This window comes from Nymphalis io, chromosome 17 (assembly GCF_905147045.1).
Source record: "Nymphalis io chromosome 17, ilAglIoxx1.1, whole genome shotgun sequence".
Classification (NCBI taxonomy): domain Eukaryota; kingdom Metazoa; phylum Arthropoda; class Insecta; order Lepidoptera; family Nymphalidae; genus Nymphalis; species Nymphalis io.
Window position 1 is genome coordinate 955,254 of NC_065904.1, and position 12,352 is coordinate 967,605.

Below are 12,352 nucleotides of genomic sequence, written 5' to 3' on the forward strand. Positions count from 1 at the left end.
AGACGCGTTCTGGAGTCGAGACCACGCCTTGGCAAACGTAGCGTAGGACGCCCTCCAGCTAGGTGGAGTGACGATATATGCAAGGTGGCTGGCAGCGGTTGGAGATTAAGAGCTGAAAATTGAGCTCAGTGGCGTGCCATTGGAGAGACCTATGTCCAGCAGTGGACGCGAAAAGGGTGATGATGATGATGATGATAGTAAAGGTTGGCGGATGATCACATAGGCCACCTGATGGTAAGTGGTCATTAAGGCCCATAGAATATCTATGGTCTATGGCATTGTAAGAAATGTTAACCATCGATTACATCGCCAATATATACCTTCAAATAAGGGGGAAGACTTAAGTCCAGTGGAACAATTATGGAGTGTTATTGTACAGAATGAAACAAGTACGTACTTTAATTTTGTAAGGCAGTCCCGGTGATATAACAACACTGTGCTTGGTGAGGAACTCCAAGGTGACTGCATCGTCCACAACATGGGACACCACGGTCGTATTCTGCCATATTCTCGTCCCCTCCTCCTATAACAGGAACATTTTAAAGATTACGTAGATTTTATATTTTGATTTTTCACAATAAAGTAATTAGTTGCGATTTTGGAGTGACTTTATCATTAACCTTTAACAATAATATTACTAATAATATATAAAGACATAAGCAGATATTTTGTAGTAATGTGCGAAAACCATTTGGTCACTCTCTTAATCCAAAAGCGGCTACTAAGAATTTCTTAGCAGAAAAATTTAACCAAACCTAAGAAACAGGTCTAAACTCGACCCGCTGTTTGGACCTAGGTCCTCGGGTCCTGAAATAAGCTAGCTACTTATGAGCAAGACCACAAAATAGTAAATACATACCAACTTTGGTATTGTTTAGACGAACTGATAAAAACCTAACGTATAATACTGTCCTATGTCTTTGATTCACACTTTAAATTGGGTTTGGGCAAAGTTATAACAAGCAAGCAAGCTATCATATGTATCGCATAACTGTTGTAAGGAATGGGTTATATTACTTACAGTGCTATTTCCATGGCCAGAAGTCACCACTTTTTTAAATTGGATTCTACTAAAATAAAACTAAAACATTAAAATGTATTAAAACTTGCCTGAAATGAGAAGTCAGCGACAACAACATCAGGGGAACTGTCTCCATCCAGTCCTATACGTTTAGACGCAGCGGCGTGTCGGTGACACGCTCGGGGCGCTTTCAGACGGACAGCGGTTCGAATTCCACCAGTGCCTTCACCAGAACCTCCCACCCCACGGAGACGGATGACTAACATACCTTCCACTGCTTCTGACCACGGGTATCTTGGAAAGCGATCGTTTAAGATTAAAACCAGATAACTGAGCTGGTAGTGATAGTCGTGGTGAAGCCCACGATTCGCACAGCACTGATTTGTCAGGGGCTTGGTTTGCATTTACAATTGGTTAACTGTGCAGATGCAGTAGATGTAGATCTCAGCGGGTAAGGAAAACATCGTGAGGAAACTTGAATGGCTTGAATGAAATTTTATCACATGTATGTATAATCACTACTTTATATTGCACATTAGCAGCACAGTGGAATAAGATTCAAATTAGGAGAAGTGTCCTTTAATATTTTAGTTAGCTCATCGGATGGACCAACGAAAGTAAAATTGCAGGTCTTGACCCTTGAAGAGGATATCAGGAATACAGCGATTCAAATTAAAATCATACAAATCTGACCTGTAATGGAATATCATGGCAGAATAAGCTCAGAATATAATATAAAAGCGTCCAGCAGTGGGACTATTTACCTCACACACACAGTCCAGACGAGTCTCTCGCTAGTCCTCAAGATTTTAGGCGAGTGATTGACTGTCAGCTGGAATGGCGGCAATTCGTAGTTACCGACCAGGAACGTCGTAGATCCCTACGGAATTAAATTGGCAAATACATACACATAATTGATTTGTATATATGAAAGTTTTATAATTCTGATATAATGTTTAATATTATTAGATGTTACAATAAGCTTGACGTTGAGTATTGAAAGGCAATCTCTAATGCACATAGTTTTAATCTACGGGTATTTCTACTGATTTATGTATATTTTGTGTTATTTATATATTAATTCATTTATCTAATTTACCGACATCGCGTTAAGTATGAATGAATTTTGAAGTTTGTCGTGTACAATCTGCACGAGGCCGGCGGGTACCTGCGCGCCGTCGGCGAGGCGCGCGCGCAGCGTCCAGCGGCCGGGCGGCGCGGCGCCGTCGAGGCGGTGCTGCGCCTGCGCCACGCCCAGCCGGCTGCGCACGCGCGCCCACTGCGCCACGCGCACGCCGTCCCACGCGCCGCGCGGGCCCGACACCCATATCTCTTCGAACTGCCGCGTATACATGTATTCGTTAGTACTCGTCCATGAGCGTTGCTGCCATAAGTGGGTAGTTGAAATTATATCTGACTCATTTCAACTATTTATTAACCCCATTTTACTAAAAAAGCGGCAGTAAATTCTGATACTGGCACGATTTCTAGCTTTTGATTTTTCCGTTTCTTTAGGTGCGAAATTTGAGTGATGCGCTTCTGATGAAAAAAGGTCGTAAGTACTTTTGTCACGAGCACCGAGTTGCGTGTACTCATCGGTTATTCACTTTTTAAAACTAAAGACATACTCGTGCATGTATCCCGTCGGTTGGGATGTTACTTCTATGAATATACTCAATCAAATGATAAAATACAATACTCATTAGAAGTTAGTCAGAGTTGGGAAAAATATTCTATTGGAAATAAATTTTGGCGGCAATGGCGAAAGTTGTGAAATATTTGACCGACTTTTTGGTAGACACGCGTATAATTTTTTATATTTTAAATATGTAGTTTTTAAATAAATTAAAGAAACAAACATTACCCATATCTATGAAAGCACTGAACCTAATTTTTAAAAATAATATAACATTCTAATCAATGAGAATACCTAAACAAAATATTAAGTCTCTAAGTAATGGCCACTCTCCTTGTGAGATTTTTTATTATTCTACAGTTACATTTCTACGTAACTATAAATAAACAAAGAGAAATTAAACGAGAGTATCCAGACGATATACTAGTGTTGAAGATTACGACTACATTGGATGCAGGGCTAAGAGGACGTACAAGCGGGTCCCGAGACTCACTCAAGGCTGGTTCGGTCAAGTGGATATCTCCTAGTTGTTGCGAGATACTTGAACGTGAGGCAGCATACGATGCTTAAGGTTCTCACTAACTAGGACTCGGCAACCAGGACATTTTGGAAATATGTTTGGTAAAGAACAGGTAATATTGAATATCGTTTCATGTAATGAAAACTATATTTATATAATAAAAAAATTAAACAAATGTAATTAGTTTTTTTTTTTCTTAATAATAACTAAGTACTTGCACGGTACTACTTGGCCTTTTTTTTCTTACTAAGTACTAATTACTTTGATTTTTTAGCTTCGGCTTTATAAGTACGACGTAAATTCCAAAAGAAAAACTTTGCATGAGAAAAACCGGAGTGATGATTAAAAACAAATTAAAAATTCGGACATGTCTTACAAAAAATCGGATGGCAGGCCACCCTTGGCTTTCAACTTATTTTAGATTACGAAAGAGCCCTTCTATACCCCTATATCCATCTGGTATGACTGATAACAAATTAAAACTAACGACCTTACTCATAAGCGCAGTTTAGCTGGTTTTTAGTTAAACATTGATTTCTTACTTATTATTGATTTGACATTCGTAAAAAGAAGATAAGTCAAGATGGCCCAGTGGTTAGAACGCGTGAATCTTAACCGATGATCGTGGGTTCAAACCACTGAATTTTCATGTGCTTAATTTGTTTTTATAATACATCTCGTGCTTGACGGTGAAGGAAAACATAGTTAGGAAACCTTCATGTGTCTAACTTCATTGAAATTCTGCCACATGTGTATTCTACCAACTTTAATTAGAGCAGCGTGGTGGAATAAGCTCCAAACCTACTCCTTAAAAAGGGAGAGGAGGCCTTAGCCCAGCAGTGGGACATTAACAGGCTGTTACTGTAAAAAGAAGATAACCCTATTTAATTCATCATCCGCTTAATATATATAGGTAAACAGTTGATTGGCTAGCAATCAATTATCAAGTCATTGTCTCTTTATATGGTACTTACGTTAGAATGTGCAGGAGTAAGGTCCGCTTTGAGCACGATGGCTCTTATCCTCAACAAGTCTCCAGGCCGGTATCTTGCACGATCAGTGTGGACGACCACTATCTTCCCACTCGCTATCCGTAGGGATATACGGCGGTCCCAAGAACAGTTCGCATCGGGATATCTGGAAAATAGATAGATTTTTATCATGAAATTGTTTTGAACTGGCAAAAATTTGATAAATTTCCAATATTTGAATATGTTTTTGAACGTGAATTGTAGTATATGTGTGTGTATGTATGTATATATTTTATTTTATTTATTATATAAAAATATAATATAATATCTGCAAGACGAATGACGAGAAACTTAACCGATGATCGTGGGTTCAAACCCGGGCAAGCATCACCGAATTTTCATGTGCTTAATTTGTGTTTATAATTCATCTCGTGCTTGACGGTGAAGGAAAACAGTTTTAGTTAGAACTAAAACAAATAATTAAACGGTTTTATATTCACAATAAAACCGTTTAATTATTTGTTTAGTTCTAACCAAAAAAGCAAATCATAGGATGGAATTTCGAACAACGCGATTGGACTAATTCAAGACTTTCACTAAGTTTGCTCAAATATTTTTTATTTTTATAGATTAGGAATGCGGACGAGCATATGGCCGACCTGATGGTAAGTGGTAACCAACGCCCATAGACAATGACATTATAAGAAATGTTAATTATCGCTTACATCACCAATGCGCCACCAACCTTGGGAACTAAGATGTTATGTCCCTTGTGCCTGTAATTACACTGGCTCACTCACCCTTCAAACCGGAACACAACAATACCAAGTACTGCTATTTTGCGGTAGAATATCTGATGAGTGGGTGGTACCCAGACGAGCTTGCACAAAGCTCTTCCACCAGTAAATATTTATATTCGGTTATAATATTCGGTTATTTGGTAACAGAATGTTTTTCAAATATTTGTGTTACAAACAACAAGGTCACAATAATACCTTATATTAACACTGAGTTCAGCTCTTGTGTTGGGTTTTTCTGGAACCGAAATATCAAGACAGCCTCCGTCCCCTGGAAACAGACACATCACTCTTCTATTATTTCATTATGTTAACACATAGAGATGGTGCAAAAAAAGTGCACAGCGAAATATAATAACTTTTAATAATGGTACGAACTGAGCTAGCTGATTTAAAGGCTTAAGGATCTTATGATCATCTCAGTTCATACCATTATAATAATAATAATAATATCCTGGGACATTTTTCACACATGGCCATCTCATCCCAAATTAAGCTTGTACAAAGCTTGTGCTATAGAAACCAGACAACTGATATACTACATATACTACTTTTCTTTTGTAAATACATACTTATATAGATAATTACACCCAGACTCAGGACAAACAGACATGTTCATGCACACAAATATCTGTCCTGGGTGGGAATCGAACCCATAACCTTCGGCGTGAAAGGCAAATATCTACCAACCACGCCAACCGGCTCTCTCTCCATTAACAAGTTGGTATGTATTACGCTGTGTTTTCGTTGTGTATTACGTATGCCTTATATGCCAGCCGTTTACTATCTAACATAACATTAAATATAGGTAGTTCATAGTTTAGACAAAGACTTAAACAACACTCCGAAGGCTATACTTATATAATATAAAACCCTTGTATGGAAACTTCTACATTTTTTTTTTACAATTAATAGGCCAGCCTTTGACCGTTGACTTGCCTGATGTTAAGCATCGACACGGTCTAAGATGTAGCACGCTTGCCTATAAGAAACCTGTTTACTGTGTTGGGTTTGAAGACACCAACATTGTACCTATCAGGAAATACGGTTGCATGGTAGTCCGACATCCCGATTAGATTATATTTTTGTTTAATCTAATACCCGAGAAAAATCGATAGTGGTTTAAGGCGAAAGGTGAAGAGAGTACATACCAGGCGTCAAATCCCTTGTCGCGCTTGAACTCTGACCGTCCTCTGTGAGCAATGTCAGGACCATGCGCGCTGGACCTTCTGGGTAGAACCGAGAGACACAAGTCCTGCTTGTACCGCCAGATGTTAGCACGCCTGGCGCCAGGAATAGATGGTACCGGTCCGAACATGGTGAACTACACACATAAATAATAATGATAGATTTAATATTAAATGATAATTACAAAATTCATACTAAATTAGTCATTTTAATATTACTTCTCAGGGATGTATCTCTGTTTTATATAATGTGCTAGTGGTAGGTGGGGGGGCATGACGTGACGCTCTTACGGATCGACATACACTTTGCCCAAACTTTTTTTTTAAATTTTCCATTATTCGTCTGCCTAAGACGAATAAAGAGGCCACGTGATGGTAAGCGGTCACCATTCTTTAAGTTCTTATTGTTCTTTTCGTCCACATGTAACGTGGGGGTGATTTTAATTAATCCCAATAATATTATTTCGTTCAGTTATCTCGCTAAATTTACCATACATTTACAGTCCTGGCAATTTTACCTGAACATTAAACTATTTATATTAAAAATATAAAATAAAATTATAGCGTTTATAAAAATGATTTGTATATTTAACTTTAAGCTAAACAGACAAGACAAGAGTACAAACATCGTTGAATCTCTAAAAAGTTAAATAAAAATAAATATGTCTCACGCGTATATAAGTTATTCAATAACATAAAGACAGATAAATTACAGTTATTCTTTACGTTATTATGCAAATATTAAATCCTCAATTCTTTTTGGGTCAAAGTCGACGTCGATAAATTCAACAAGATCCAGTAATGTTTAACGTTATGGAGGTCAGATAAAAGAAATCGAGGACCTGCAAACTGACAGATGTTTAGAGGTCAAAGTACGAGACATCGATATACGAAATTGTTTACGTTTGATAATTTAATATTTTGCAATTAATAATTTATTTTAATTGCGATTCTAACCCGGGATCTCGAGGTCTACGGCCTTTTATGGCACTGGATTAGTGCGGCCGTCAAACAACTTATACTTATATATTATGCTAAGAAATGAATATTATTTTGTTTTAAATTGTTTAATTTACGTTATACTAAATAAAGTATGTGCTTAATTTAAATTATAGCTCGAAATCAATATTGCGTTTTTGTAAGCGTTATGTACGGGATTTGTTAAAACAAATAAAATCAATGTTACTGGAGGTGTTAAGTAATATTTGCAGAGCGTCACGGTAGTATGCGCAAGCGATCCCCTGGCGCTCCTCGTTAAGACGGAAAGGGTATCGCTGGTTTTTTAGTGGATATTCTGATGTTCCAGGCGCGCTCGGCGCCTTGGACACCGGCGAACCCCACATACCCCTACTGTTCCCGTGGGGGGAACGCGTAATGCGTTTTTCCAGCGTTAAATAATGTGTTTAGTAATAGATAGTAATGGTTTCCACTATTCCCAACCTGCACGATCCCAAAATTATATTATTATCACCCAAGTTATATACAGTCACTTGCAAAATTTACAATCATAGAATGGTTCATCGGGCTGAGCACCACCGAGGTATCACCGAGGTACTACCATCACATATTCTAACGCCAAACAGTGATACCTAATATTGCTGTGTTAACGTTTTGTAACATGACTGAGCCAACATAATTACAGTCAAAAGGGACAAAACAACTCGGATCCCATGGTGGCGCATTGGCTATGTAAGAAATGGTTAATATTTCTTAAAATGCCAAAGGACCAAGTGCAAATATACTGATGATGGTAACGTATAAAGAACGAATTAGTAAATATTTTATTATAGTTTTTGTTTAACTAATCTTTTACTCAATTAAGTATTTTTACATTGATTCAATTTGTGGTATCCAATCGTTACATTTTTAATAGTCTTAGACTGATAACTTTCAATAAGAAAAAATACAGAAAAGTAAAAAAAAAAACAAAATAGATCTATATATAAATTACTAATAAATATACGCAGTTCAAAAAATGTCCATTGGCATTGTACCCAGGACCATGCCCATTTTACCTTTCTGAACTGCTACGCTCAGTTTTCGAGTAAGCTATAAGCTATCTTTTGGGCCCAAATTGTGAACCAATTCTTTGGATATATCTTATATTATTTGTTGATAATTGACGACCGCGGAAAATAATTTATTTCTTAGAAATACACATTTAGTCTACTGAGATCACCCAGCCGGACCTTTGTCCATTGTTCGACAAGTCAGAATACTTAACTTTTTTGTTATATTCAATTAACATTTTTATTATTTGTAAGTCGTCCATTAATGATGAAGCAAAAAATAATCGTGAGAAAATTTACAGAGGTTATTGTATATAATTACTATTATTACAGCGAGAAACGAAGACCATGTTTTCGTCATTTTATTATTTACAATGTATTTTAGACGGAAGAACGATTTTTCCCCATCTAAAGGTAGAAAAGGTCGTTTACACTGGCAATATAGAAGTATATACCGCGTATTTAGCGTCAATGTACCGCGAATCGCGGGACCAGAAGAGAATAAAATGGTATGTCCTCAGTCCTTGTAATTTATTTATCTTAACTTTAGGTAAAGGACACAAGGTTTACTGGTGGTAGGGCTTTGTGCAAGCTCGTCTGGGTAGGTACCACCCGCTCATCAGATATTCTACCGCAAAACAGCAGTACTTGTTATTGTTGTGCTCCGGTTTGAAGGGTGAGTGAGCCAGTGTAATTACAGGCACAAGGGACATAACATTTTAGTTCTCATATGCTCGTCTGCCAACCTATACTATAAAAAAAACCTCCATTTCAATGGCATTGTAAGGATTATAAGGCACTTCTTTTATCGTCAATGTTCGGCCCACCTTAGTAACAAAATAAGATGTGTTTTTGTGCACTACACTGGCTATACCACTCAAACTGGAGCTGTATAAAATATTAGATGTCTTGCGGTATAATCGCTAGACATATTTCTACATCAAGACCGCGCCACCAACCTTGGTGACTAAGATGTTACGACCTGATATACAATTCCGCACATGATAACTACGCGTGACACGTGCATCTTTACCGAATATTGTTCAAACACAGACAGACTTCTGAATATTGGAGATTCGGTAAAGATATACATTTCACCACTCGGCTCTTTGATAGGATTATATTTTTGACGTTTCGTTCAAAGATACAATTTACCAGGTAGTTTCCGTTTAGTCTACAGGCACTGTCCACACATTTAGACTAGAAAATCGATTTTCAATCGATGCTTTAGACTCATTTTATTAACATATATAAATGGCTGGTTTCTTATTCTTTTGAGCTGTTACTTGCCACTTCATTCTTATTTCCGAGAGAGGTTATGTTTACATATTCCTAGCGATTTTAGTGAAGAACTGTTCTCAGACATGCCTAAAATGGAAAGTGCCTAAATTACACACTTAAACTATTTTTTTTTTATAGAATAGGAAAGCGAACGAGTATGTGGGCCTCCTGTTAGTAAGTGGTCACCAACGCCCATAGACATTGGCATTGTAAGAAATGTTAACCATTGCTTACATCTCCAATGCGCCACCAACCTTGGGAACTAAAATGTTATGTCCCTTGTGCCTGTAATTACGCTGGCTCACTCACCCTTTAAGCCGGAACACAACAATACCAAGTACTGCTGTTTTTCGATAGAATATCTGATGAGTGGGTAGTACCTACCCAGACGATATTGCACAAAGCTCAACCATCAGTAATCAAAATGCTATAGTATCGAACTTCATTTGATCGTATACTAAATATAAATTACTTTAATTGCTAAGCTTCTCTGCAAAAATGATATGCCTAAATGGTGTTGTTGCCACTACATTACGTGACAATTAAACAAACAACGCGCTAGATGTGAATCATACTTGCCTACCGTACATTTTAAATTGAGTTAATAAATAATAAATATACAAGCTTTTTTGAGCTGATACGATGTACGATCATGTATACAAAGTCGTAAGCAAAACAAACGATCTCCCCAAATCTTTCAATCTTCATAATAAATAACTTTTTTTAAATTATTATATCAGTAAGTGATCACCACTGTCATTAGACATAGGCTCTGTAAGAAATATTAACCGTTCATTACATAATGAGTCACCAACCTTGGGAACTAAGATGATTGATGTTATGTCCGTTGTACCTGTAGTTACACTGGATCACCAGCTCATGGCAAGAACGCGTGAATCTTAATCGATGATCGTGGGTTCAAGCACCATTGAATTTTCATGAGCTTAATTTGTGATTATAATTCATCTCGTGCTTTACGGTGAAGGAAAACATCTTGAGAAAACCTGCATGTGTCTAATTTCACTGAAATTCTGCCACATGTGCAGTCCACTAAGCCGCATTGGAGCAGCGTGGTGGAATAAGTTTCAAACCTTCTCCTCAAAAAGAGAAGAGGAGGCCTTTAGCCCAGCAGTGGGACATTCACAGGCTGTTACGGTACGGTACAGTACTTACCCGGACCGGAACACATCCATAAGTATTGCTCTTTAGAGGTAGAAGATCTAATTAGTTGGTGGTACCTACCCAAACGGGCCAAGTAAAAAGTATTACAGTAGTTAATTTTGTTGACATTATCTATGAATGTTTGTTTTGTCACTTTTAAGAACAGACTAAGCCAAAACAAAAAGGAAGTTCATCTATAATTACCAAACATTTTCATTTTTTTTTATTCTATTAATATTACAGCACTACTGCGTACTATTTTTTTTTTCTAGAGTTTTCGAGTTTTTAGAATTCAGCTTGTACATATATATGTAATTTAGAACATAAATTGTTTTAAAAACTTGAATTACTTCAAATCTTCTAAGGGACGCTAGCCGGTGGTCCATCCGTTGATGTATAATCTTAGTCAAGGGAAGTTCTAGGCTATTTCTAAGAAATGTTTAGTAGCGAGTGAGATTATATTGAACAAAATTCAACTAAAAATTTATTTAAGGTATACTAGATAGGGTAAGTTCTAGAATTCCCTACGAATCAAACCACCATCGCATATCGATAGAAGAATTTAACGAAAAATAAATAATTCATCCAACTATACACTATAAATGGATTTTTGATACTCTTTCACGCTAAAAATACTAGATAGATTTGTATGAAATTTGGAACAGAGATAGCTTATAACCTGAATAAACATAGGTCATATAATACTATTCCTTCACAATGCTAATGAAGCTAGTTTAAAATTAGTTTTGCTTGCCGTGACTGTTGTTCAATACGAAATAAAATTTATAATATATTCGAGCGGCTATGTATATACTACGTATGTATAAAATAGAAAATGAAATAAATCACACTGACCTAGTAATGTTTTGTGGTGTTTCAATGAAATTCCCTCGCGCCGGTATTATAAACAATATGATAAACCAACGCATTGTCACGTTATGTTTACCAGATTTTTGTGTAAACACTCGTCCGATGCACTTTTTAACTAATATCACAAACACTTTTTAATTTTTTCGTATCACATTCAAAGCAAAGAATAAAACTTTTTAACATTTTACAAGTAATTTTATTATTAAATTCATAAATAACAAACTAAACAGGTACCTACAATACAATTTTTTTTCTAATAACTTTTTAATGTAACTTTGCCGGTAAAACGTACGACTCGATTCAGCCTAATGATTTAACAGTGAAATGAACAACAACATAAGAATTCATTTAAAAAAATCATTCTTAGTTCAAACGGAAATGAAACCGCGTTGTTAAGAGAGATGCGCTCGACTAGATCGCTGACCGCCGCTCGCGCAAAGGTCGCGCGCGAATGTGTGCGCGCAGATGTCGGTAACATTTTTTTTTCTTTATTTAATTATTGATGCGTAACAGTTATAGCTTTTTATCTGTGACCTCATTTGTGAATACCGTTTTATATTGTTAGCGAAATGCATTTATCGAGACGAATCAATAAAATCCGTATATCGTAATTGATGTTCATTTTTTTACAAATGTCAGGGCGCCGTCGGGCGAGCACTTTTTAATATTAACATGTAAAATGTACTAATTAGTCGTCAAGTGGTCGAAATTCGACGATAATTAGTTGATCACTGAATTATTTTGTTTTTGCCTATTTATATATAGTTAATAACAATTAAAACGATTTAAAAAACAACACAACAATTATGTAACATCATTAAAGCGAAATCATAATTCAAAATAATAATTTAATGTTCATGAAAACTGAGGTTTAACGATAAGTTATAACGATAAAGGGA

At 36.6% G+C, this 12,352-nt stretch overlaps 1 protein-coding gene across 1 annotated transcript in view; it reads right to left on the reverse strand.

The window, feature by feature from the left end:
• Positions 1–11,846, reverse strand: part of LOC126774702 (alpha-2-macroglobulin-P-like) — a 55,638-nt gene extending 43,792 nt beyond the window's left edge. Inside the window, exons 1-8 of the mRNA XM_050496239.1 lie at positions 11,439–11,846; positions 6,097–6,269; positions 5,144–5,216; positions 4,152–4,314; positions 2,190–2,360; positions 1,786–1,901; positions 1,111–1,315; positions 398–523 (exon numbers count right to left, since the gene is read on the reverse strand). Of these exons, the coding sequence (XP_050352196.1) occupies positions 398–523; positions 1,111–1,315; positions 1,786–1,901; positions 2,190–2,360; positions 4,152–4,314; positions 5,144–5,216; positions 6,097–6,269; positions 11,439–11,512 (1,101 nt within the window). The 5' untranslated portion in view covers positions 11,513–11,846. The remainder of the gene's footprint in view (positions 1–397; positions 524–1,110; positions 1,316–1,785; positions 1,902–2,189; positions 2,361–4,151; positions 4,315–5,143; positions 5,217–6,096; positions 6,270–11,438) is intronic.
• Between the last annotated feature and the right edge of the window lie 506 nt (positions 11,847–12,352).